The following is a 26,543-nucleotide window of genomic DNA, read 5'->3' on the forward strand; positions in this document are numbered from 1 at the left end:
CAATGCAACAAAAATGACGTAAAAGACAAAATGAAAACATTTTTTAAAAATGCAAGACGACAAAAATTACAACCACAACATAAAAGCTAAAAACAACATCATTTTATGTACTGTTGTGTCTGATACAATAAAATTCAATTAAAAGACACAAAAAGGCAAGTAATGTTAAAGACACAACAAGACAAAGACAATGTAATAGACACAACAAAAGCACATTTTGTGACTTGGGTCTTATTTTGTTAATTTTTTGATAATAATCTGAGAAATTACTTAACCCTGTAAAGCCTGAACTATTAAATCATTGACAAAAAATTCCAGTTCTTTGAAACCGGAACCTAAATTTTGTATCATATATGATACATCCGGTCTCAATGCTCAAATATTATTCTTTTTGAACAAACAAAAACATAATATAACACAAACATGTCTAACAAATTGGTAATCCTTTTTCTAAATTGTCAAAGTTCTTCCTCCTTCCTCATTAATGACAGTCTTGTAGTGTCACTGGAAAGGCCTCTGGTGAATGAATTCCTCCCCCCTGGTGGATTATCTGTGTATTGCATGTATCTAATTGTATACATCAGGTTTCCCAAGAAAAAAAATATCACACTGATCATGTAGAGGGCTTCAAAACTCATGTATCAAATATGATATGTCTGGCGTTATACGGTTATAATACACAACAAGATGAAGATAACCTAATAGACACAACAAAAACACATTTTATGACTTGGGGCTTATTTTGTTCATTTTTTGATCGTGAGTGAAATCTGAGAAATTACTTAATATGAAGAAAAAGATGTAAAAGGTGAATATTTTGGTTTTAAATTATTCTTTCTGGATGGAACAAGACAAACAGAAACCATGAATGAAATGCAGAGGTCAACCATTCAAAACTGATAAAATGAAATAAATGAATTCAAACAAACCTACGTGGATATTAAATAAAGTTAGTTAAATTCTAGTAAGATGTGTGCTTACTTGCCCCAAAGCATTTCGTCCGAATTGAACTTTACTGACGTGTGCAAAGTGGTTTCACCTACTGTGGAGCACTTTATCCACGGGACCATAAAATTGAAAACTGGCTGGGTTGGAACCACTTTTTGCCTTTCAGCCTTGTAATAGGTGGCCTTCAAACTTTTCCAGAGATGTCTGATTTGGCAGATTCTGTCTTCGTTCGTCATTTCAAAACCTGTCGTCCAAAGCTTTTCAACCACTGAGACATTTAACAACCCTTAACTTTTTTGATAAAAAAGTGAACAGTTTGGTTTTTCTCCCTCTAACTTTGTCAAACATGAGCAGAAAGATCAGATGTTTTCCAACCAGAGAGAAAAAAAAGCAGATTAGGTGTTATTATAATGTTCTCATATAAGGGTCTATGGAGCCACCACTGAAAAGTAAAGGAAAGATACATGACCTTTGACCTTCTGAAACAAACTTACAACCAACTCCAGCATTGTCATTGCCGGTTAGGGCTGCTCGATTATAGAAAACAAAAATAATCACGATTATTTTAGCAATAATTGAAATCACGATTATTAAAAACGATTATTTGTTAACCTTAAAGTTGTTTATTTTTTTCTTGCAAAACAATGTAAAATATACTCTTTAAACATAAATAAAGCTTTTAACCACTAAAACAAAGTATTTTCACTTTTGTACAAAACAAAAAAATCTTTGAATGCAAATAAGTGTACTGTAAATTCGAGTACGTTTCCTTTTGTAAATAAACAGTGCACTGGAATTAAACTGCTATAGACTTGCCATAGAACTGTAGCAATTTAAAAAAAAAAAAAAAAAAAAAAAAAGCTCACGTAAAGTGCAAATTATAAATCCAAGTATGTTCAATGTAGTATGAAACATAGTAAATTCAGTGGCGTGCCGTGAGGTTTCAGTTCAGGCCTTCTGTATACATCAGCCATCTAGAATACGAACGTTAGGGTTATACAGGTCAGGGTTAGGTTAATACGGGAGTTGCAGCGTAAAGAGATTCGGAAACTGAAGATTGCATTGCGGACGAAGTTGTTTTTATGTGTTTTAGTTTTTCATAAGATTATGATAAAGGTGGCGGTGGTTAAACTTTAGATGGTTAAAAAGGTTTGTTGTGTTAGCGGTCGGTGCGGACACAACTACGAAACACTTTTTGCACGTGATGTGTTTTTGCTCTTTGTCTTCTTCATCAAACCCAAAGTGATTCCATACAATTGAATCTGACTTGCCTTTTTTTGTTTACCAAACACTTCTGCTGTGATTCTCCTGCCGTTTTTCCAGACCGCTAGGTATAACTTTCCTCTTGGGGTGGACCTGCCGGCTAGCTGGCAGCAGTAGCTTAGAGGGGGGCGGGGCAGAGCAGCTCATGGGAGCTTGCGTGCGCGTGAATTAAAACGACTCAAAATTAAAAATCGTTTTTTCTCGATTACATAATTTTTGTAATCGATGCGTGTAATAATCGAAATCGTAATTGAATTTCGATTAATTGCACAGCCCTATTGCTGGTATATACGCTTAAAAGACCCAACACATTTTAACAACTCCATCCTTCAGTTAACCTTTTAAACCCTAAGTCTAAAATGACTGATGATGTTTCACGAGAACATGAGAACGGAAAAACAGACAAGAATGTGTATGCTATAGTGTTGATTCGTTGGTAGTTTTGGTAGAACTATGAGTATTCTGGTACATGACTGCCCCCTGCTAGTGAGAGTTTGGCATAAGAGTACTACAAAAAAACACTTTAATGTTGAACTGATTATCAACAGTCAGATTGGGCGATTTTTCCTATTATGAGCGGGAAACTAGAGTCAAAGTGAAGCTGACGGTTTTATAACTCAGAAACCGAACAGGAGAATAGTTTCTTAATAGATTTCAGAAGTAGTTGGGTTGTGAAAGTTTCTAAATCAAAGAAGAAGCCAACCCAGACCACAAATAGTTTATGTTCCTGATTCTTGGTTATACTTCCCCTTACTCAAATCTCAGCTGATCAAAGCTTCAGACTTCTCCTCTAAGCGCTGTGATCTGCATTTTTAATTTACCCGAAGACGTTTTCCGTTTCCCTACAGACTTGATGAAGAGATCCGGTCTGGTCCCGGCGGTCTGTTCGGCTGCTGATGTGTGAAATGTCAGCGGGACTTTTGCATTTACCGCACTCAGCAGTTGAAACCTGACGGCCGAGTGGGAGGTGACACGTGTTCGTCTTAGTTTCATAGAAAAAAAGGAATTCATGTGCCCACCCCCACCGATCTCTGCACTCAGATCATGAATAAATCAGCTGTCGAGCGTGACACGTTCTGCTCGGAAACTCAGTCTGAAGCCGACTGCTGCAACACCCAGACTGCTTGAATGAAAAGTGGAGCCATTAAGTGGTATTTTTAGTGCGCTGAAAGCTGGGAGGAAAGCTAATTTGTTGGATTTATGAGTGTCTTTTGTCTGTAACCACAGGAACCTGTTAGTCTCTGAAGTACTGTGAGAAAGTCAGGCGTCAGCATCCATTAAAGTGTGACATTTAGCAGAAGCTGCAGTCATTTTCCTCCAGTCACAAACGATATAAACAATAAAAACAAGGCTCTTCCCTTTCACAGATGAGAGAGGAGGAAGTGACCGCATCAAATTCTGCTTATGCTATGTTTAAGAAATAGTTGGATTGTTACAGGTGGGGTAGGAGATGTTTTCCTGGAGCATTTTTTTTTTTTTTACTATATTGCTTAAAATCCCCTTCACACCCTGATTACAACCAATTAATTAAATGCTCTGACACAAAAATAAAAAAAAATGTAGTCACCTGTGGAATGGACAGGACTGACAAAAACACCATCCAATCATTTTAACCGACCCATCGAAATGACTGAATGGTGATATGTCTATCAACGTCAACTGCCATTTGTCCCGCCCTCACTTCATTTCCCATCATACAGTGTGCTACTGCGCTTCTGTGATTGTTAAGGTAATTATATTCTAAAATGACTAATATCTCTGAAAATATTGGTCCTATCAACTTGCTGAGATATTTAATGTGGAGATGGGACTATTCCTCAACTGTAGGAACCAAACTGGCCAATTAAAAACGTCTCAATTTTTCAAAACTGTGCAGATACACACACACACACACACACACACACACACACACACACGCTCTGAGACCTTCCATTATTATGATATACAGGGTGGGGAAGCAAAATTTACAATGAACATTTCGTTGTTTTTTCTCAGCAGGCACGACGTCAATTGTTTTGAAACCAAACATATATTGATGTCATAATCATACCTAACACTATTATCCATACCTTTTCAGAAACTTTTGCCCATATGAGTAATCAGGAAAGCAAACGTCAAAGAGTGTGTGATTTGCTGAATGCACTCGTCACACCAAAGGAGATTTCAAAAATAGTTGGAGTGTCCATAAAGACTGTTTATAATGTAAAGAAGAGAATGACTATGAGCAAAACTATTACGAGAAAGTCTGGAAGATACTATTAAAGAAGAATGGGAGAAGTTGTCACCTGAATATTTGAGGAACACTTGCGCAAGTTTCAGGAAGCGTGTGAAGGCAGTTATTGAGAAAGAAGGAGGACACAGAATAAAAACATTTTCTATTATGTCAATTTTCTTGTGGCAAATAAATTCTCATGACTTTCAATAAACTAATTGGTCATACACTGTCTTTCAATCCCTGCCTCAAAATATTGTAAATTTTGCTTCCCCACCCTGTAGATTATTATGCTATTATTTTACATGTCCGATCCACTCAAGATTGAATTGGTCTGAATGTAGCCCCTGAACTAAAATGATTTTGACACCTTTGACTGTTACTAACACTAGTTGCTTTTCCATTGACCCTCAAATTGCGCAAATATAACTTTGGCATAAAAATGTATCTGATGGAAAAACGACAATTTCACCAAAAGTCTCATTTTTCGATTAAAAGTTTTTGCGCTGGCAAGAGGTGGCTATTCGGGCGTAGTGCAAATGATATATCATGCAAAATTGCAATGGAAAGACCTTTTTTCACAGCAAGAGTCAGGTGAATTAAAAAAACAGATGTTGGCGTACGTTACAACAAGCAAAGAAGAAGAAATAAGTCACGGTATGTGTGGACACACCAGGAAACCCACCCATTTTTTTTATAAGTATGAGATAGAGGGGTAATATATAATAATAATGAATATATTTGTAAATCAACACCATATTTACGTTCGTCGCCATGTTTATGGAATGACTTCTCGTGTCATCTCGCGATAATAAATAAACAAATCATCGCATTTGTGATTTAATGGAAAAACTGACATTACACACTTCTGTTTTTTCAACATTTAGTAAATATCAGTAAAGTTTTGCGCAGATGTCCAATGGAAAACTGACTAGTGTCACAAATTCATTCCATGGGCCAGATTGGACCCTTTGGTCAGCCAATTTTGGACCACATGTTTGACACCCTGATGTAGAATATTCATCTACTTTGTCACCTGAACATTGAAAGTCCATTGCTGATTTCATTTTCGTTTGCACTATACAGGGTGTATAAAAAAAAAAACTATACATTTTTAAAAAAAAAAAAAATCCCCCCAGTTCCACATTTCATAATTTTTGGAATTTTCTTTTATGGACGTTGGTAGGTAGTGGGATTGGTGGATATTCGTCCAAATTTACAGACCCAGGTTTTCATGCATGAGTGAGCAGGGGACGATTGTGCAATCCAAGATAAAACTGGTTTTGTGCAAAGTGGTGGGATTTAAATCCAATCAAACATCATGAGAGGGGACAATGGGCATCCATCTTGTTTTCCACAAAATTGCATTAACTCTTTGGCCACCATGTCAATTTCATTTCCCCATGGCAGCTGTTCCTGCCTTTCAAAGTTAATTACCTCCGCCAAGGAGGTTATGTTTTTGCCAGGGTTTGTTTGTCTGTCTGTCTGTCTGTCTGTTTGTTTGTTTGTCTGTCCATTAGTGTGCAACATAACTCAAAAAGTTATGGACAGATTTTGATGAAATTTTCAGGGTTTGTTGGAAATGGGATAAAGAAGAAATGATTAAATTTTGGTGGTGATCGGGGGTGGGGGGGCCCACGGGGGGGGCACGGACCAGAAAATTTCATCAAAATCTGTCCATAACTTTTTGAGTTATGTTGCACACAAACGGACAGACAAACAAACAAAAAAACAGACAGACAGACAAACAAACCCTGGCAAAAACATAACCTCCTTGGCGTGGGGGGGGCCCACGGGGGGGGCCACTGATCAGCCTTGGCGGAGGTCTGTGCTGTCCGAGTGCTTCTAGTTTGTTTGTTTGTTTGTCTGTCCGTTAGTGTGCAACATAACTCAAAAAGTTATGGACAGATTTTGATGAAATTTTCAGGGTTTGTTGGAAATGGGATAAGGAAGAAATGATTAAATTTTGGTGGTGATCGGGGGTGGGGGGGCCCACGGGGGGGGCCACTGATCAGCCTTGGCGGAGGTCTGCGCTCTCCGAGTGCTTCTAGTTCAACTTGTTTAGGCCTGAAAATGTCACTGAGGACAGGCCAAGCTAGGGTTAGGGTGATTTAGTGATTAGTGATTTAGTGATTTATTCCGAAAATTGAAATGAAATTTAACAAATATGCAAACTAGCATAATACATAATAATACAAATATCAAGAATCCTAACAATCTTAGACAGAAGAACAGCACAATAGTTCCATTTACATGCCCGAAAAGGGGTGGGAAGAAGTGCAATTTATTTAATCCCACCCCCTCTCCCTAAAATATTATTAATAACATATATGTCCCTCTTCCTTTTACATTACTCATCTATATTTATATATATATTCACACACACACACATATTCATCCATATACACATACATACGTTTGTACATATACATAACATACAAGCACACAAACATACATACAAATACGCATATAATTTTTTACCAGTGCCTTTCTTAGTTGTGCTGGTAAATAAATAAACAAATAATAACTAACTCAAAGAAGGAAATATATACATAAACCACAGTGAACATATGATGACAATTAATAACCCTCATCCCTATATCTTGTGAAAAACATGTTCTTAGAAGTGTTTTTGAACTGTCTTATGTTTGAACATTCCTTGTGCTCCTCCCTCAGTCTATTCCACACTTTAAAACCACACACAGATATGCTCAAACTTTTCCTAGTAGTGTGGAAAACAAGATGGATGTCCACTGGCCCCTCCCATGACCTTTGATTAGATTTAAATCCCACCGCTACTTCGCGCAAACCAGTTTTATCTTGGATTGCGCAATTGTCCCCTGCTCACTCATGCATGAAAACCTGGGTCTGTAAATTTGGACAAATATCCACCAATCCCCTACCTACTGATATCCATAAAAGAAAATTCCAAAAATTGTCAACTGCAGAACTGGGGGTAATTTTTCTTTTTTTTTTCAATTTTTTTTTTTTTTGATACACTCTGTGGAGTCTTCTGCAACGTTTCTTTACTTGGATTAACTTTATAATATTTGAGGTGTTTTATATGCTGCACTAATCGCTGTGAGGGAGGGATACACTTTGTCCCCACTGAGGATAAAAATAATTCATCACATTCAGGGACATACAGATCAGTGGGGGGGCTATTACAGTCAGTCACATCAAAGCTGCACACAAAAGGAAGCGTCATTCTCTTAATTTTATCTTAGAAGCAACGTGAGAATCAACGATTTTCGCAGGCGTCTCCGAGGAGCTTTTAGAATGGCGTAAGATGAATGAAACAAATGTAAGTGAACAAAGGACTAACTACCATCCAAACATGCTCTACATTATTCTGTTTGATAAAACCTAAATGCCTTCTTCCATGCAGCGCCTGTGCTTTTTATTTCAGGATAAAAGGAGTCTTACTCTCCAGGAAGTCGAGCTGGCAGGCGGGGGCGCTGAGGCTCATGAAGTTGAAGCCGCGGGTGGGTCGGCAGTGGCCCCTCTTTGCGGCGGGCTCACCGGGGGTTAAGCCCTGAAGCATGCTGCTCTTTCCAGCTCCATCCAGACCCAGGACCAGGACCTGGCGCTTCCCACGGTCCTCCTCCTCCTGCAGACACAGCAGTAGGTTTACAGAAACAGAAACTAGAAACAGAACTTAAACAAACAAAGTGCATGTTAGACTCATGTTAGTTTGTTTGTCCAGTGTTCGAGACAAGGTTATTATCGTTAACGAAAACTAATGAAATGACGAAAACTAGAATTGAAAAAACATTTTCGTTAACTGAAATAAATAAAAACTATAATTAAAAGAAAAAAACAATAACTAACTGAAACTGTATTGTGTGCTTACAAAACTAACTAAAACATAAAAATTATGGATAAAATTCCCTTCGTTTTCATCTTTGTCAACGTCGGATTGATACGAAAGCGATTTATTTCGCTCTAGCAATTTTAGCTAGCGGCACCATACGACACTTCACGGTCCGTCACTTCTTGTCACTTGTTGTTTAGTCGTCTTCTGGTCCCCACTCTACCTGGAAACATGGAGACTAAAGTTGGGAGAAAGCAGCAGAGTCCTGTCTGGGATTTATTTGAATACGACGGCGAAGAAGATAAAATATACGACAAAACTAAAATTAATACTAAAACTAAACTAAAACTAAGCATTTAGAAAAAAAATGAAAACTAATAAAAACTAGCAAACCTGCTCTAAAAACTAATTAAAGCTAACTGAATTAGAGAAAAAAAAGTCAAAACTAAATAAAACTAAACTAGAATGAAAAATCCAAAACTATTATAACCTTGGTTCAGGACTCTGGAAACATATTTTATAGAACCTTTGACAACACTATCACCACACTGATGATGACAATGATGATGATGATGATGATGATGATGGAGCTCCCAGTAAAAATTTGCAGAATGTAAACATACATAAATCCAGGTGATTATGGATTTTCTATAATTATCTTAATTATCTAAATCTTACAATATGAACCTTTAACAACAGAAGTTAAAAAACAAGGGGAAAAAAAACAATGTAAAAAACAAAACAAAATCATACAAACATTAATAATATCATAAAACATTCATAAAATTGACTGTCATTAGCCTGTTAATTAGCTCCATATGCTAATGTTAGCATTATTTCAGTTCTGGATAACCTGTTAATTAGACCAGCTAATGCTAATTACTGTGTTTACCAATTAAGTTGATGCTTGACATCTGCATGTGTTGCTAAAATAACTATCACAGTGTTTGTTCATGTGGTTGGTGTTTTCAGTAGATCAGTGTTAGCTTGACAAGCACCTCTGGTTCCCAATCCAAGGTTCCAAGATGGCGATGGCCAAATACCAAATGGACGATTACGGTGGTTACGTACATGCTTTTTTTTTTTTTTAAAGTTTAGGGAATAACTGATAGAACCCCATCTACTGATGTAAGTCCTGAGGTTAATACGTGCTAGATATACAGGAGTTTGCAGAAAATTGAATTTTACAGTCAGTGCAAAGTAAAAGGGCCCGCCAAAGGTTCTAATTTGTCCCACAGTCTGAATTTGGAAAGTGCAAAAATTATACTGATGTTATTAAGAGTCAAAGGTGTCATAGTTGTTTTAGTTCAGGTTCTACATTCAGACCAATTATGGTAAGTAAAATAATAATAATATAATAACCTATAAATAATGACTCCAAATTTAAATCAAAATTTCATTGTAAAAAGTCAGTATCAGATTGGTATCGGCAAAACTAATCTTAAAAAAAGTCGGATTGGAGGCAAAAATATCCAGATCGGATATCTTATAACAGTTGTTCTATTGCATATGTTTACTTTTTAGCAAGTGTTGCTCTAATGCTCTATAGAAAGAGGAGGAAGACTGTTGTCAAGGCAACCAACAAGGAGGCAAATGATGATATCCAACAACACACTTGGGTTGAAAATTTGAATTTCAGAGTATTTCAATGAGTGCCCTATAAAAGGTTAAAAGTGTTTTGAATATTTACCATTTCTTTATGCCAGTTTTATTGCATTTAGATATCCTGCTCATTTTAATCACACGACTACGACAGATTGAAGTTATTGAACTGAACCGACTGTGATCAATGACGTGTTTTCATGTTTTTATTCATTTATATTTGCGTTAATTTACTGTTTTTAGGTATTTTCATGGCTTTAATTCAGTGGTTCCCAACCTTTTTTGGCTTGTGACCCCATTTTAACATCACAAATTTCAGCCGATCCCAGACATTCAAAACAGAGACCTTTTTTTGGCTAAAATTAATTTGTTATTGATCATGTAATAGTTTACTATACTATGTTGCAAATAAACGTTAATTTTAGGCAACATTTAGGCTACGTAATGTAAATTTTTATTAGTGAGTTTTAATTTTTTTAAATTTTTCTTTTATAAATTCTTAGAAATTTCTGGCAACCCCAGACATTCAAAACAGAGACATTTTTTTTAGCTAAAATTAATCTGTTATTGATCATGTAATAATTTACTATACTATGTTGCAAATAAACTCTCCGGGTCGGTGGGGAGTCTTTGCCCCTAGTGGAGGAGTTTAAGTATCTCGGGGTCTTGTTCACGAGTGAGGGAAGGATGGAACGTGAGATTGACAGACGGATCGGTGCAGCGTCTGCAGTGATGCGGTCGCTGTACCGGTCGGTTGTGGTGAAGAAGGAGCTGAGCCGAGAGGCGAAGCTCTCGATTTACCGGTCAATCTACGTTCCTACCCTCACCTATGGTCATGAGCTTTGGGTCATGACCGAAAGGACAAGATCCCGGATACAAGCGGTCGAAATGAGTTTCCTCCGTCGGGTGGCTGGGCGCACCCTTAGGGATAGGGTGAGGAGCTCAGTCACCAGGGAGGAGCTCGGAGTAGAGCCGCTGCTCCTCCGCGTCGAGAGGGGCCAGCTGAAGTGGCTCGGGCATCTGTTTCGGATGCCTCCTGGACGCCTCCCTGGGGAGGTGTTCCGGGCATGTCCCACCGGGAGGAGACCTCGGGGAAGACCCAGGACACGTTGGAGAGACTATGTCTCTCGGCTGGCCTGGGAACGCCTCGGGATCCCCCCGGAAGAGCTGGAGGAGGTGTCGGGGGAGAGGGAAGTCTGGGCATCCCTGCTTAGACTGTTACCCCCGCGACCCGGCCCCGGATAAGCGGAAGAGAATGGATGGATGGATGGATGGATGTTGCAAATAAACGTTAATTTTAGGCAACATTTAGGCTATATAATGTAAATTTTTATTAGTAAGTTTGAATTTTTTTTTTTTTATAAATTCTTAGAAATTTCTGGCGACCCCAGACATTCAAAACAGAGACATTTTATTTGCTAAAATTAATTTGTTTTTTGATTGTGTAATAGATTGCTATAATATGTTGCAAAAAAACGTTCATTTTAGGCAACATTTAGACTATATAATGTACATTTTTATTTGTGAGTTTTAATTTTTTAATTTTTTTTTTTTTTAATAAATTCTTAGAAATTTCTGGCAACCCCAGACATTCAAAACAGAGAAATTTTATTTGGCTAAAATTAATTTGTTTTTGATCATGTAACAGTTTGCTATACTATGTTGCAAATAAATGTTAATTTTAGACAACATTTAGACTATATAATGTAAATTTTTAATAGTAAATTTGAAAATTTTTTAAATAAATTCTTAGAAATTTCTGGCAACTCCAGACATTCAAAATGGAGACATTTTATTTGCTAAAATTAATTTGTTTTTTCATTGTGTAATAGTTTGCTATAATATGTTGCAAATAAATGTTAATTTTAGGCAACATTTAGACTATATAATGTAAATGTTTATTAGTGAGTTTTAATTTTTAAATTAAAAAAAAAAAAAAATTCTTAGAAATTTCTGGCGACTCCAGACATTCAAAACAGAGAAATTTTATTTGGCTAAAATTAATTTGTTATTGATTGTGTAATAGTTTGCTATAATATGTTGCGAATAAACGTTAATTTTAGGCAACATTTAGACTATATTATGTAAATTTTTTATTAGTAAGTTTTAGTTTTTTATCAATTTCTAGAAATTTCAGACGACCCCATTTGAATTCCAGGTGACCCCACGTGGGGTCCTGACCCCAAGGTTGAAAAACACTGCTTTAATCTGTCCTCATGCTCTTATTTGTCTGATGTTTGAGCAGCGATTTGTGCAAAGTAAATAAATTGAGATTTGATGAATGATGATGATGAGACAGGTCCAGAATTATAGCGCCCACTTTCAGATCCTTGGAGGTCAGGAAGCACAGTTTGTTTACACTGTACTTCTTTTGCCTCATTAATTTGACTGTATATTAATTGTCTCCAGCAAGGACTTCATATAATCATCTGCATGTATTTGTATTGGTTTGATTTTCTGTTCACCAAGAGGGCTGCACTAAAACTACAGCACTCATTGTCCTTGGTCTGTACGTGACTCTTTCAGCAAGTTTTTAAGACAAACTTTTTTCTTTTTTTTTTTTTTTGGAGCAGGTCCCGACAAAAGGATAAAGGCTGGATCACTTACAATATTGAGGTTTGATTGGATTTGAGGATTGTGGGGACTTGGCAGATGAATGCAGTCTGTTGCAGCCTTAGTTTCTAATGTATTTACATGTTGTTGGAGATTCATCATGCTTTTCCAATCACCTCCAACAAATAGGTTTTGCAGCCACTTCCTTTTTCTGTGTCCATATGTTTTTCAGCAGAATTAACAAAAACTATTTAAAACTACACTTACCTGCAAAAAGTAATAACTCTAATGTTCTTCCTGTACAATCACTTCCCTCAATGTATCCAATAATGTATAATAACCCTGTATAATGTGGATTATGTGCAATAAGTTAGTGCAAAATTCTCTCTTCTTGCAACAATACATTTATTCAATATTTATTCAAACATAAATGCACCATTTTTATAGACTTTTCATAGATATACATACTCCATATGTATTTTTTTTAATATTGTTAATATTCTGTCTATTCATACTTTATGCGTATCTTTATTTTATTCTACTTTAGTTCTATTGTTATTTAACTTTTTGTACAATTTTATTTCCTATTTATTTTACTTTTTAGTTTTTGTAATTTTATATTTGTTCTATTCAATTTTCATACTTATTGGATTTTTATTCATATTGTTGCACTGGCTGGAATAGCAGTCCTAATTTCACTGCACACACAATGGCAATATATTCTATCCTATTATATTAATAGAATTTACTATTTATTATTTATTTTGCACATACGTAACATTAATCAAAGACATAATAAAACAGTCAAGGTGCAGGGAGACGCAGAAAGCCTCAAATGGCTTGTTTTAAAGCCTCCACCTTATAAATATATAAACATTCTAAAAGTTTGAAACTTCCATAGTCCATACACATTCAGAATTCATAAAAAAGACAGAAAGACAAATGAAAAGAGAAATATTTATGAACAATTGGACCCACATTAAGTCACATTTTAATTTAATGTAAGTGTTGTTGCTTTTTATTGTTATTGCTGTTGTGGATTTCTATTTTGTTCTATCTCAGATTCTGAAAGAATGTCAAGGTTCTACCATGTTGTATTTTAATGGCTGATGTTGATCTCTCCTGAATATTCTGGTCCTTGTGGCCTAGGACTTGAAACAACCATGGACTACTACCCCCATTAAGACTGAGATGTATGTATATATATTTCTGTTATATAATGATTTGTTACAATGCACTGTATGGCTACACACGTGAAATCTAAATAAAAAGAAGTTCAAAAAAAAAAAAAAGACAGAGAGACAATATAAAAAATATAGATAAGATAAGATACTTTATTGTCATTATACAAAATGTACAATGAAATTGAGGTGCACTGTCGGGATGTGGACTCATAAATAGTAATAATAACTATAAAAATACTAGAAGCACTCGGAGAGCGCAGACCTCCACCAAGGCAGATCAGTGCCCCCCACCCACCCACCCCCGGTCACCACCAAAATGTAATCATTTGTTCCTTGTGCCAGTATCAACATTTCCTGAAATTTTCAACCAAATCCGTCCATAACTTTTTGAATTATCTTGCACACAAACAGACAAACAGACAAACCAACGCCGACAAAACATAACCTGCTTGGTGGAGGTAATAATAAAAACAAACATATGCATCACTCACACATCAGCATTCATTCATTCATCACACAGCAGTAGGTCATACACACATCAGTACCAATGTACGCATCAACCAAATAGTGCAGATAAAAACATCTTTGGTTTAATGTTCATGACATTCCCTTTTAGTTTTGAAGGCTGGTTGTTTGTTGAAGTGAATCCCATTTCTAAACTATTGACTGTCTCCAATGTCGTCCATTCGAACAAACACAAAGCAGGTTTTTTTTTTTTCTACGAGAGGACCAGAGGTTGTGTTTTCTGCAAAAACCCTCACTCCCTCTTGAGTTCCTGAGTGGCTCTCTGCTCCACAACAGGTGGGCTTCCATCCAAATGTATTATAAATATTAATTTGATTTTATAAAGCTCAGCAAAAGAAAATGGAAATATACTTAACGCCATTAAAAACGCACGATCCAAACATACGGTGTAATTTCCAGAAAATGATTTGCTCAAGTGCCTATTTTGTATATGTTGCTCACAAGATGAGTAACACAGTTAACAGCTGTATTTTTTTGTCTGTGTTTGGACTAATCCCTTAATGTCAGACACTGAGTCGAATCTCTTGTACAGAGTTACGCTTGACTGGTAACTGTAGGTGTGGTCAATAGTAGGAGTGTGTATTGGCAAGACTCTGGCGATACAAGTCACAATACTAGGATCACGATACGATATATCAGGATATATCATGATACTGTTAAAAAAGCAATTTTTTGTTTGTTTCTTTTTTTAAAGAATTATTTCCTTGAAGAATTGAAGTACACTCGAAATATGCACAAACACTAAACACCTTTTTATTTGATCACAACAGGATCTAATGCTATATCACCAAATGTTCCTGTGTTCAAACTTTAATTCTGTTTTACAGACATTACAGTTTAAAATCCTGTTCAAATGTTCATATTCTATTATTTCATAACTAACATCATAACATTATTTTTGTGCAATCCCAACAAAGGATCTAACATTATTTAATAAGAGTGTTAAACAATAATAAAATATAAACAAAAAAGACAAACAAAAAAAACAAAAATGAACCTCCACAATATCTGCAGTTGAATAAATACCTAAAAATATCAATACAGTACTTTTTAATATTGATACAGTATTGTGAAATGAAATATCGCAATATATTGCAGAACCGATATTTTCTTACACCCTAGTCAAAAACTATGTAAAGGCAGCAAAGAAAACGCCCAAATGTTTTTGCTCAAAATGCCACGACTTACGATGGAACAGAGAGAACATGTCAATGGCATGTTACAAACAGGTCTGAGCTGTGCTGAAGTCGCTCGCTGTCTGCACTGTCATCGCAGTACAGTTAGTCATCTGAGTACCGGATCAGATCAGATCCCTCAGGACAGGATCATGAGACTTAGTTCCAATGCGTCGTTGCTGCACTGCTTGTTTGGAAGCCAGAGGTGAACACGCCCCACACTGAAGGATGACTCTTTCAATTTCTGAGTACCTGTATTCAGTGACTAAATTAACATGTTAAGTGGATCACAATTAGTCCACAGTTCATTCTCTAATGACCAGTGCTTCCCTCTTTAACCCTGTAAAGCCTGAAACATTAAATCATTGGCAGAAAATTCCAGTTCTTTGAAACTGGAGCCTTTATTGGTTCTTCCGTACAACCAAAAACTTTTTTTTTTTCAAATATCAATTTCCATGTATGTGTTTCAGTTTTTTTATCATATTTGATACATCGGGTCTCAATGCTCAAATATTATTATTTTGGAACAAACAAAAACATATTATAACACAAACATGTCTAACAAATTGGTAATTTTCTAAATTGTCAAAGTTCTTCCTCCTTCTTCATTAATGACAGTCTTGTAGTGTCACTGGAAAGGCCTCTGGTGAATGAATTCCTCCCTCCTGGTCCCCCCCATAGGCATATTAATTTAAATTAATTCATATAAACTCAAACAGATAGTAACTGATACAAATACATTATTACAAATATTAAATTATTTAACTCGTATTGTGGCTGCCTCCGCCGCTACGATAATACTAGCAAATTAGACTATTGGTATTATTATTATTATTATTATTGCTATTGTTATTATTATTATTATTATTATTATTATTATTATCATATATTTTTGTATTACTACAACAATTATTATTTTCGCCCCTCACTCCCCCTCTCACTCTCTTTCTCACTTTCATTCACACTCCCCTCTTCCCCTTTTCCCTATCGCCCCTAATCAAGCTATATTGTTTAGTTGCTCTTTACATTTATTATCTTTTTCATTGTAATATGATGTCACTGTTGTTGTTTTTCATTACTCTGTCTTTGTTGTTGTTTTGGTTTGTTTATTTGTTCGATTTTCCCTTTGTTTATGTGTTGTTGTTGTTGTTTTTCTGTCCACAATGTCTTGTTAACTATCACTAAAAGAAAGAAAATATATATATTAGGGATGTAACGATTACCGGTATAATGATAAACCGCGGTAAAATTCACGACAGTTAGTATTACCGTTTAAATTCTCATTATCGTGATAACTGTTTGATTACCGTACTTTGAAAAGTCACAGTACTGCACATTTCCTGGATCATTATGCTACTTATTTACATTTATTTTTATTCATTCTCTTGCCAATTTCGGTCATTTTTTATTCATTTTATCTCATTTTTTGTTAATTTTTCATTGATTTTGCTGCTAATGTTTGTGCATTTTTGTCCAATTTGTTCCTTATTTTGTTCATTTGTTGCTTATATTCAACAGTTTTATTAAGTTTGTTTGCATCTATCTATCTAACTATCTATCGATCTATGAAAAAGAAACTAAAACAACTTAAACTCGATGTGGAAAATGGTCAGACAATGGCTATAAGGTGCCATTTTTAATGCACGTTTGCATGTTTGATGTTTACATGGTAATATTTGAATGTTTCTGCCAACAAAAAGTACATTGTGCCTATTATTTTATTTGTTTTTGTTTTTCAAAATACAACTTGGTTACATTATTTCAGTGTGTGTGTAAGTATAAATGCCGCGATAATTATGATAACCATGATAATTTTGGTCACAATAACCGTGATGTGAAATTTTCCTATCGTTACATCCCTAATATATATATATATAACATTTTTGGTCAAAAGTCACTTATAGACAACACTTTGAGAATCTATTCACTGGAGCTAGATGTGTGAGATTAATACCTGACCTGAAACCATAAGGCTGTTGGCCCAAAGGCACCTCATAATGTCTGGAATATTAATCAGCGTTTTCTGGCCTCTGGAGGTAAAACTCATCTCCTGTCAGCGACACCGGACTTTAATAAAAGACACCACAGAGCAGGTTTTATCTAATAAGCTGCTCTTTATTGCTGCATCTTTAGGTGAGATTGGGCCGAGTATCCACCAGCGAACAGGACTTTTGATTCTTTGATCCTTTACAGAAAGATGACATTCAGATGTAAACCTCCGCCGCTGTCTGTTCCTGAGAGATGCCGGGACGACACAATCCCTCCGAGATGTTTCACACGTCAGTCATCGCCTCTTAAAAGTCACACAAGGTTAGTCTCTATTCAGACTGTGTGCAGAAGAGCAGCCACGGTCTGTGGAGGTTATTTAGCAATTCAAATCAGCCCTTTTAGAGCATTCTTACTTTTAAAAAATCATGGTTTATTTCAACACATTGTGAAGCATCAAAAATTCAGTTTGTTTTTACATTAGTGTTTTGCATCAGCTTTAAGCTCTCCATCCACTGGTGGAAGGTTCCTGAATATTTCTACTGCTAGTACTGACATACAACTTTGAGTTACTTTTACTTTACTGTTTTGTTTTTCTGCAGCTTTATATTTCCACTTCACTACGTCTTAAGAGTCAAATATAACGCTTTCTACTTCATTGCTACATCTCCAAATGTGATTTTCAAGGTTTGAGATGAACTAAAGGATGCAGTTTTTCATTCATGAGTTGAGTTTCAAGTCCTTCTTAACCCTGTAAAGCCTGAACCATTAAATCATTGACTGAAAATTCCAGTTCTTTGAAACCGGAGCCTTTATTGGTCCTTTTGAACAACCAAAAAAACATTTTTTCAAATATCAATTTCCATGTATGAGTTTCAGTTTTGTATCATATTTGATACATCAGGTCTCAGTGCTCAAATATTATTATTTTGGAACAAACAAAAACATATTATAACACAAACATGTCTAATAAATTGGTAATTCCTATTCAAACTTGGCAAAGTTCTTCCTCCTTCCTCCTTAATGACTGCCTTGTAGTGTCACTGCCCCCCCCCCCCCCCCCCCCCGCGGCCATATTAATTTACATAAATTAATATAAACTCAAACGGATATTAACTGATACGAATACATTATTACAAATATTAAATTATTTAACTCGTTGCTGTATTGTGGCTGCCTCCATCGCTACCGCCGCCTGTCTCCAATGTTGTCCATTCTAATAAACACAAAGCACTTTTTCTTCTATGGAGGACCAGAGATTGTGTTTTCTGCAAAAACCCTCACTCCCTCTTGAGTTCCTGAGTGCCTCTCTGCTCTACAACAGGTGGGCTTCCATCCAAACGCATTACAAATATTAATTTGATTTTATAAAGCTCAGCAAAAGAAAATGGAAATATACTTAACACCATTAAAAATGCATGGTTCAAATGTGGTGAAATTTCCAGAAAATGATTTCCTCAGGTTCTTGTTTTGTACGTCGCTCACGAGATGAGTAACACAGTTAACAGCTGTATTTTTTCGTCTGCGTCTGGGCTAATCCCTTAATGTCGGACATTGAGTCGAATCTCTTGTGCAGAGTCACTCTTGACTGGTAACTGTAGGTGTGGTCAGTAGTAGGGCTGTGTATTGGCAATAGGGATATAACGATGTGAAACTTTCATATCACGGTTATTGTGACCAAAATTATCATGGTTATCATTATTATCACAGTATTGTTGAAATGAGCTTGAAATGTTCAAAAACTTCTTGTCTTATACTCAACCTGAAATAATTTAACCAAGTTGTATTTTGAAAAAAAGTAAATAAATAAAATAAAATAAAATAGTAGGCACAATGTACTTTCTGTTGGTAGAAACATTCAAATAATAACATGTAAACATCAAACATACAAATGTGCATTAAAAATGGCACCTTATAGCCATTGTCTGACCATTTGCCATATCAAGTTGGTGTTGAAAGTGCGGTAATCAAACACGGTTATCATGATAATTAGAATTTAAACGGTAATACTAACCGTCGGTAATTTTACTGCAGTTTATCGTTATACCGGTAATCGTTACATCCCTAATTGTCAAGAATCTGGCGATACGATACAAGTCACAATACTAGGATCACGATACGATATATCATGATACTGTTAAAAAGGCAATTTTTTGTTTGTTTCTTTTTCTCAAAGCTAAAATATGATTATTTTGGAACCAGCAAAAACAATACAACACAAACATGTCTAATAAATTGATCATTCCTTTTCAAACTGGGCAAAGTTCCGCCTCCTTCCTCATTAATGACAATCTTGTGTCTTGTAATATTTCTTATAAATATACATTCAGTGTTGTGCTGCTACTTCACTGTTAGGTCACATTCAATATTACACATTGAGCCTTTAAAATAGTTTCTTACAGGATTTGAATTTTGATATTTCTCGCACAGAATATATCATTTAAAGCCTTCACCTTCCACTTTACCTGTCTATGATGTGCATGCTTCAACTTTTTTATCACATTTTGCAAGCAAATCATTTAAAACTCATTTAAATCTCATTAAGCAGCTTTACTGATCATTAAAAATGTACATTGCAGCCTTGTGTTGAGACTAAATGTGATTAACTGTGGCATATTTCTGGCTGTAAACACTGAGTGCTGCTGAGTAAACAGGCAGCAGATGAACACTGATGCATTGGCTCCTCTGTGTTTCTGGCTTTCGCTGCCTTTTGGGAACAAACCTCGAGCCTCTGACAGCGTTGAAAGCTTTTGTGACGCTGCTGGGGATGCACACGGCTCAGAGGGTTTTCATCTTTCTGCAGCTCTATCAGTGTGGACTTTGTGCAAGTGATCAATTCTTGCATATTCTCCTCATTTCTGCTAATCAGGCTGGACTCAAGACAAGAACACTGACATTTATCTGAAGTGTTCTGACCTTAACCCATAAAAACCCAGTGCTTCTTTTGTGTCAGTTCCCAAATAAAATTTTCTCTATATTTAACCCATAAAGACCCAAATATCCACTGGTCTAAATGTTTAATACCTGTTGATCCACTAATCCTATCAATACATGTAAATAACTGGTGTAAAATACAGTTATTCATCTTTTCATGGTCATCAGATATGACCAATTTGGACATTCTGAAGCTCAGTAGTTACCATGGAAACACCATCATCTTCTACAACATTGATTCAACAGTAAAACCCATAGAGTTGGATCAATGACAGTGGATGGACACATTTGGATTATGTTCAGTTAATGATAGATTTTACTGAAAAAAAAATCACTTTTTGTTCAGTTTTCTTTGTTTCTGATATAACCCACAACTTGAATCTGAGATTTTGTGAACATCTACATGATCAGTGAATAAACATAGGAAAAAAACAGATTTTTGCTGAAAATAAAGCTAAATTCAGAGGACAATATTAGAATAGAGCTATCAAAATTAACGCATTAACCCAGATTAATCCATCACCATGATTAATCTGATTAAAAAGTTTACCGTGGAAACACCGTCATCTTCTACAACATTGATTCGCCAGTAAAACCCATGGAGTTGGATCAACGACACTGGATGGATACACTGGGTTTATGTTCAGTTAATGAGAGATTTGCTGAAAATATAACTTTTTCTTCAGTTTCTCTCTTTCTGATATATTAACCTTTGAATTTACCATGGACTTCTACATTAAAAGTAGTAAATTAAATATAAGGAAATACATGATTTTCAGTGGTAAAATGCTAAATACAGATTTTTTGCAAATTTGTAAAAAAAAAAAAAAAAAAAAGTCATATCCTAATGATCACTAATCCATCAGTCTTTTCGCGCTTATGCACCTGACTTCCCTCACAGTGAACAACTTTGTAAATGACTCCATCATAAACACAGTCCGCTTGTTTACATAACAAACTGAAACGTCATTCGGGCCTTCTCAGAAATTTTGTCGCGAAGTGCATTATTTTTTTTTAAGAGATATATCATCATTTATTATAATTTTACTCGGTGTATTTTGTATTTTATCAGCATAATCAGGTATTTTTCTGTATTTAATTCACTGATCATGTAGATGTTCATTAAAGCTCAGATTAAAAGTTGAGGGTTATTATATCAAAAACAGAGAAAACTACAGAAAAAGTGACTTTTTCTGCAAAGATATCATTAACTGAACATTAACCAAGCATTTCCATCCACTGTCATTGATCCAACTCCATGTTTTACTGGTGAATCAATGTTGTAGAAGATGACAGTGTTTCCACGGTAACTACAGAGCCGCTGAACGTCCAAATGGGTCACATCTGATGACCATGAAAAGATGAAGAACTGTATTTTACACCAGTTGTTTACATATGCTGATAGGATTAATGGATCAACAGGTATTAAAGAGTTTAGATCAGTAGATGGTTTTAGTCGGAGGTGGACGTTTGGGTCTTTATGGGTTAAAAAAAAAGATAATAGTAACTTCATATATCTTTTCGACATTTTTCTTCTGGATGAATGGATTTGACATTTTCACCTGATGCCAGTTCTGTCCATTTATCCCACTGTCAGTTCAGGACTTTTTATTGTATTATCTGAAATGCTCTTCTGCAGGTCCAGACATTTCTCACTGATACTGACTGTATTGATTTCCAGTGTATTTCTTTTCCTCAGGGAGGAAAAGGCGCAGTCAGCTGCAGATCTGCGCTGCTGGATCTGACAAGGATTTAACATCTTGCTCAAGGACACTCCAACAAGGCAGATGCCTGGCAACACGAGGCTTCATCACACTGAAGGACTAAAGTCTGCTCATCTGCAGTCGACAAATGCAAAACAGAAGACAGAAGTGAAGGGAGCTGCTGTCCTCTTTCATCGTCACATACGCTCAGTCGGTCCTTCAGGATCTAATGTGACTTTTTTTTTTTTTTTTTTTAAATATTCTTTCTGTCTCTTTTGCTTCTGCTTCATTTGTTCCAACATTTCCAGTGGTTAAAGATAAAGGGCTCTGGAGGATTGCAGTTAAAGATTCTTAAATCAAACACCATAAAATCAACTCATGACTGGCTATTAACAGGCAAAATACGCTTTAAATTTTAGTTTAAGAGAGTTAAATGAAGTGGTTTAAATGTTATGTATTAAATAGAGCTGAAATAGATGGACTGAACTGATTAACCCTCAAAGACCTAAACGTCTGCTGGTGACCAAAGCATCTACTGATCTAAAATGTTAAATCACTTTTAAACCACTAATTCTATCAATACATATAAATAATTGAAATAAAATGCAGTTTCTCAGCTTTTTAGCAGCATCAGTTGTGTCTTTGTTGGACGTTCAGAGGCTCCATAGTGAACATGGAAACACCGTCATCGTCTCCAACATTTATTCACCAGTAAAACCCATAGAGTTGGATCAATAACAGTGGATGGAGATGCTTGTTTTCATGTTAGGCTAAGGATATATTTTGCTAAAAAAAGTCACTGTTTCTTCAGTTTTCTCTGCTTAGATATAACAACCTTTGAATTAGAGCTGCACGATATTGGAAAAAACTGACACTGCAATTTTTTTAACCCTGCGATATATATTGCGATATGAAAAACTACTAAGGTGGATATAATAGCTGTGTGGTGCCGACGTAAATGGTCAAACAAATTAGTTGTGTTTCCTCTCATTGCTGTCGACACAGAACACGTGTTTCAGTGTCATCCTTCTTGTAGCTGAAATAATTCCAGATAACTGACGATGCTTTTCTTTTGGCACCAAGTCTTCGTTTACGGTGATGTTTCTCTTGTTCGTTGCTTATTTTTCAATGTTGTTACCAGCGACTCACTCCATGTGCAGGGGCGTGGTCTGGTTCAGCAAACTGATTAAGAATGATTGTGATTGGTGGATCGCTGTGTGCAGTGTATGCCAGGTATCCAGATTGAACTTAAATGTCAACATGTTTAATTCATTTACCTCCTACATTGCAGGACTTGCGATGTGACTATTGCGCACACGCACATTGCGATATATTGTGCAGCTCTACTTTGAATTTACTAATATTCAATAGTGCTGCTGCAACAACGGATCCATTAAATCGATTCAAATTGATTCTTAAAAGAATTTGCAATGAACTCGACAGTCGATTCATTGGGTTTTGAGCACGTTAGTATTGAGCCATGCCCACATGCTAACCAGATAGCCGGAGCTGGTTGAAGACTACAGTTTGCTAGTCTCTAACCATAACAAGTCTAGGTAGCAGGCTAGTGCTCGCTAACCTGGGGCGCTGTAAAGGGGGGGTGGGAGTGGGGTGGGGGGTGAACATGACAAATTCATGGGGTTCATAGGTGAAAATTTCGTGTTAGCGCCGGAGTAAAAGAGAGGCATAGAAGCCAGGAGTCGGACGTCCAAAGTTAAGTTTCACTTTTGGTTACACGGTAGTTGCGCCACTAATGGAACGCACCCCCACTTACGAGGTGCAACAAAAAGAAACAAGACTGGGGCAGCCATGCTCATGACTCAGTGCCTATTAGCTAACCGCTTATTTCATTGTGTTGCGCAATTTACGCAAGTTATGGAATACAATTCCAAAAGACATTAGAGAAGCCAGTTCACTGAATATATTTAAAACCAAATTAAAAATATTTTTATTCTCATTAGCCTTTGTAAGGAGATAAAAATGGGGTCACAATTCAGGAACCAGGAATGTGCGCTGTTTTTATTTTTACTTTATTTTATTGTATTTCTGTTTTTATTTTTTATTTTATTGTATTTCAAATTTCATCTTATTTCTTGCACTTCAAAAATTCTACGCATAATCAAATATTTTAATGTGCGCTGTTTTTATTTTTATTTTATTGTATTTCTCTCAAATTTCATCTTATTTCTTGCACTTCAAAAATTCTATGCATAATCAAATATTTTAATGTGCGCTGTTTTTATTTTTATTTTATTGTATTTCTGTGCGCTGTTTTTATTTTAATTTTATTTTATTATATTTCTCTCAAATTTCACTTTATTTCTTGATGTATAATCAAATCTTAATGTATTTTAATATTGTATTTTTTTCAATCAATGTGAAGCACTTTGGGCTACAATTTCTGTATGAAAGGTGCTATACAAATAAAGTTTATTATTATTATTATTATTATTATTATTATTATTATTATTATTATTATTAACTTCTCGCTAATATTCGGATATTATATTGTTCACTTAACTCACTCCGTTCTTCTCTTGCAGGATTTTGTGTAACATAGTGCTGTTAGACCTTGTCACGCAACTTTTGTGTAGCAGAAGAACGAAGTGAGATCAGTGAACAATATTATCGCAGACTATTGGTGAGAAGTTGCACAACACAATGAAATAAGCAGTTTAGCCAACAGGCATTGAGTCATGAGCGTGGCTGCCACAGTCTCATTTCTTTTTTTTTCACACCTCTTATATATCTCCCTTGTGGACACATGAGGAGACTCATATTTTTTTTATTTAGTACGAAAATATATAATAATAATGAACATATCTGTAAATCAACATTATATTTATGTTTTTCGCCATGTTTATGGAATGACTTCTCGTGTTGTCTCGCTATAAAAAATAAACAAATCATCGCATTTGTGATTTAATGGAAAAAACCGACATCGTGCGCTTCTGTTTTTTCGACATTTAGTAAATATCGGTAAAGTTTTGCACAGATGTCCAATGGAAAAGCAACTATTGTCACTGCTTATAGTCTCCAATCTCAAAAATTCATTTGGAAGTCGCCCCAAAAATAATACTAGGTCTTAAAGGGTTAAAGAAGATTAAGATTCAATAATAAAACACTGTCAAATTATAACTAGTGAGTAGGAGGGAGGCACAGATATAGTACCAGCCTCGTCTGCATCTGCATATAAAGCAGGGGCTGATGTTTCTCTGTTGTGTTTAATTAAAGGTTATTTCATTAATTTGTGCTCATCCAATATTGTGATGCAACTCTGGAAGATTTCAAAACAGTACAGTTAAATTCTATAATGAAGGCTTTTTTTTTTGTTTCCTTGGCACAAAAAGGGGTAAACAACAACAACAATAACAACAACAACAACAACACTGGCTAAAGTGTTATTTTTAACATTGCATCAGCCCAGAATTTCACAACGGCTGCACCTCTGACAAAGAGAATAGTCTTAGTGAGAGGAGACGGTCTGCTGGGACCACGCTTCAGTTTTCCTGAGCGTTACTATTTTCCTCCTCGCTCTATGAAACAACAGCAACCTACTGGCTGGAGCTGCATGTTGAAAATGAAGTGTGGATCATGCACTGAGGCAGGACTGCTTCGCTGTTTCTGGTGCTTTTTTATGAAGAATTTAGCCATTTTAATGCCAGGGTTCGTCTGCTTGTATGCACAAATATTCCACCAGAATCAACAAATATCATACAAATACTTGTGAAGATATTATTGTGTGTTCTGTTAAATGTATTTCAACATCCAATCCAATCCAACTTTATTTGTAAAACACTTTAAAACAACTGCAGTGGACCAAAGTGCTGTACAGAAGAAAAAAAAAATGAAAACCAAAATAGAAGTATAAAATACAGAATAGATCTAAAGACATAAAAACTGTACAAAAACAAACAAACAAAAAAGGTGATATACAGAAGAATAAATAAAACCCAAATAAAAAGAATAAAATACAAGAATAGATTAAAAAGCCATACAATTAAAAACAACAATATAAATAAATAAATAAATAAATATTGTAATTTACCCTTACAGAACTAGAACATTCTTTTATTTCTACTATTAGTGCTCCCACGAACGACTAATTTTCTAAGGATTAATCTTTCAACAAATTTTTTGATTAGTCGACTAATCTAAACGACAAATTAAAAAAAAAAAAAAAAAAATCAAGTGTTTGTTATTTTGTTGTGTCCATTTTATTTTGAATACTACTCAAGGGCCAAAACTTAAAATGTCACCTGTACCATGACAAATGTAAACAATATAAATAACTGAAATATTACCAAACAAAAAATTACGAATTGGGATGTTTTCCAGGTAAGGGGGGGGGGGGGGGGGGCTGGGGGGAGGATGAATGGGTGCACAGGGATCCACGGACCTGGGTGGGGTGAACTATAAGAGTGGGGGAATGAAACTTAAGACGCTTATAAGAAGGGCATCTCTCTCTCTCTCTCTCTCTCTCTCTCTCTCTCTCTCTCTCTCTCCTCTTCTCTCATCTCTCTCCGTCTCTCTACTTCTCTTCTCCTCGTCTCATCGCTCCTCTCTCCTCGCATCTCGTCTCTTCTCATCTCTCACTCTCTCTCTCTCTCCTCCTCCTTAGTCTCTCTCTCTCTCTCTCTCTCG

At 35.8% G+C, this 26,543-nt stretch overlaps 1 protein-coding gene across 1 annotated transcript in view; it reads right to left on the reverse strand.

Moving 5' to 3' along the window:
• Nucleotides 1–26,543, reverse strand: part of arl10 (ADP-ribosylation factor-like 10) — a 72,428-nt gene that overhangs the window by 25,018 nt on the left and 20,867 nt on the right. Inside the window, exon 2 of the mRNA XM_030153324.1 lies at nt 7,850–8,033. Within this exon, the coding sequence (XP_030009184.1) occupies nt 7,850–8,033 (184 nt within the window). The remainder of the gene's footprint in view (nt 1–7,849; nt 8,034–26,543) is intronic.

Source organism: Sphaeramia orbicularis, chromosome 14, assembly GCF_902148855.1.
Source record: "Sphaeramia orbicularis chromosome 14, fSphaOr1.1, whole genome shotgun sequence".
Classification (NCBI taxonomy): domain Eukaryota; kingdom Metazoa; phylum Chordata; class Actinopteri; order Kurtiformes; family Apogonidae; genus Sphaeramia; species Sphaeramia orbicularis.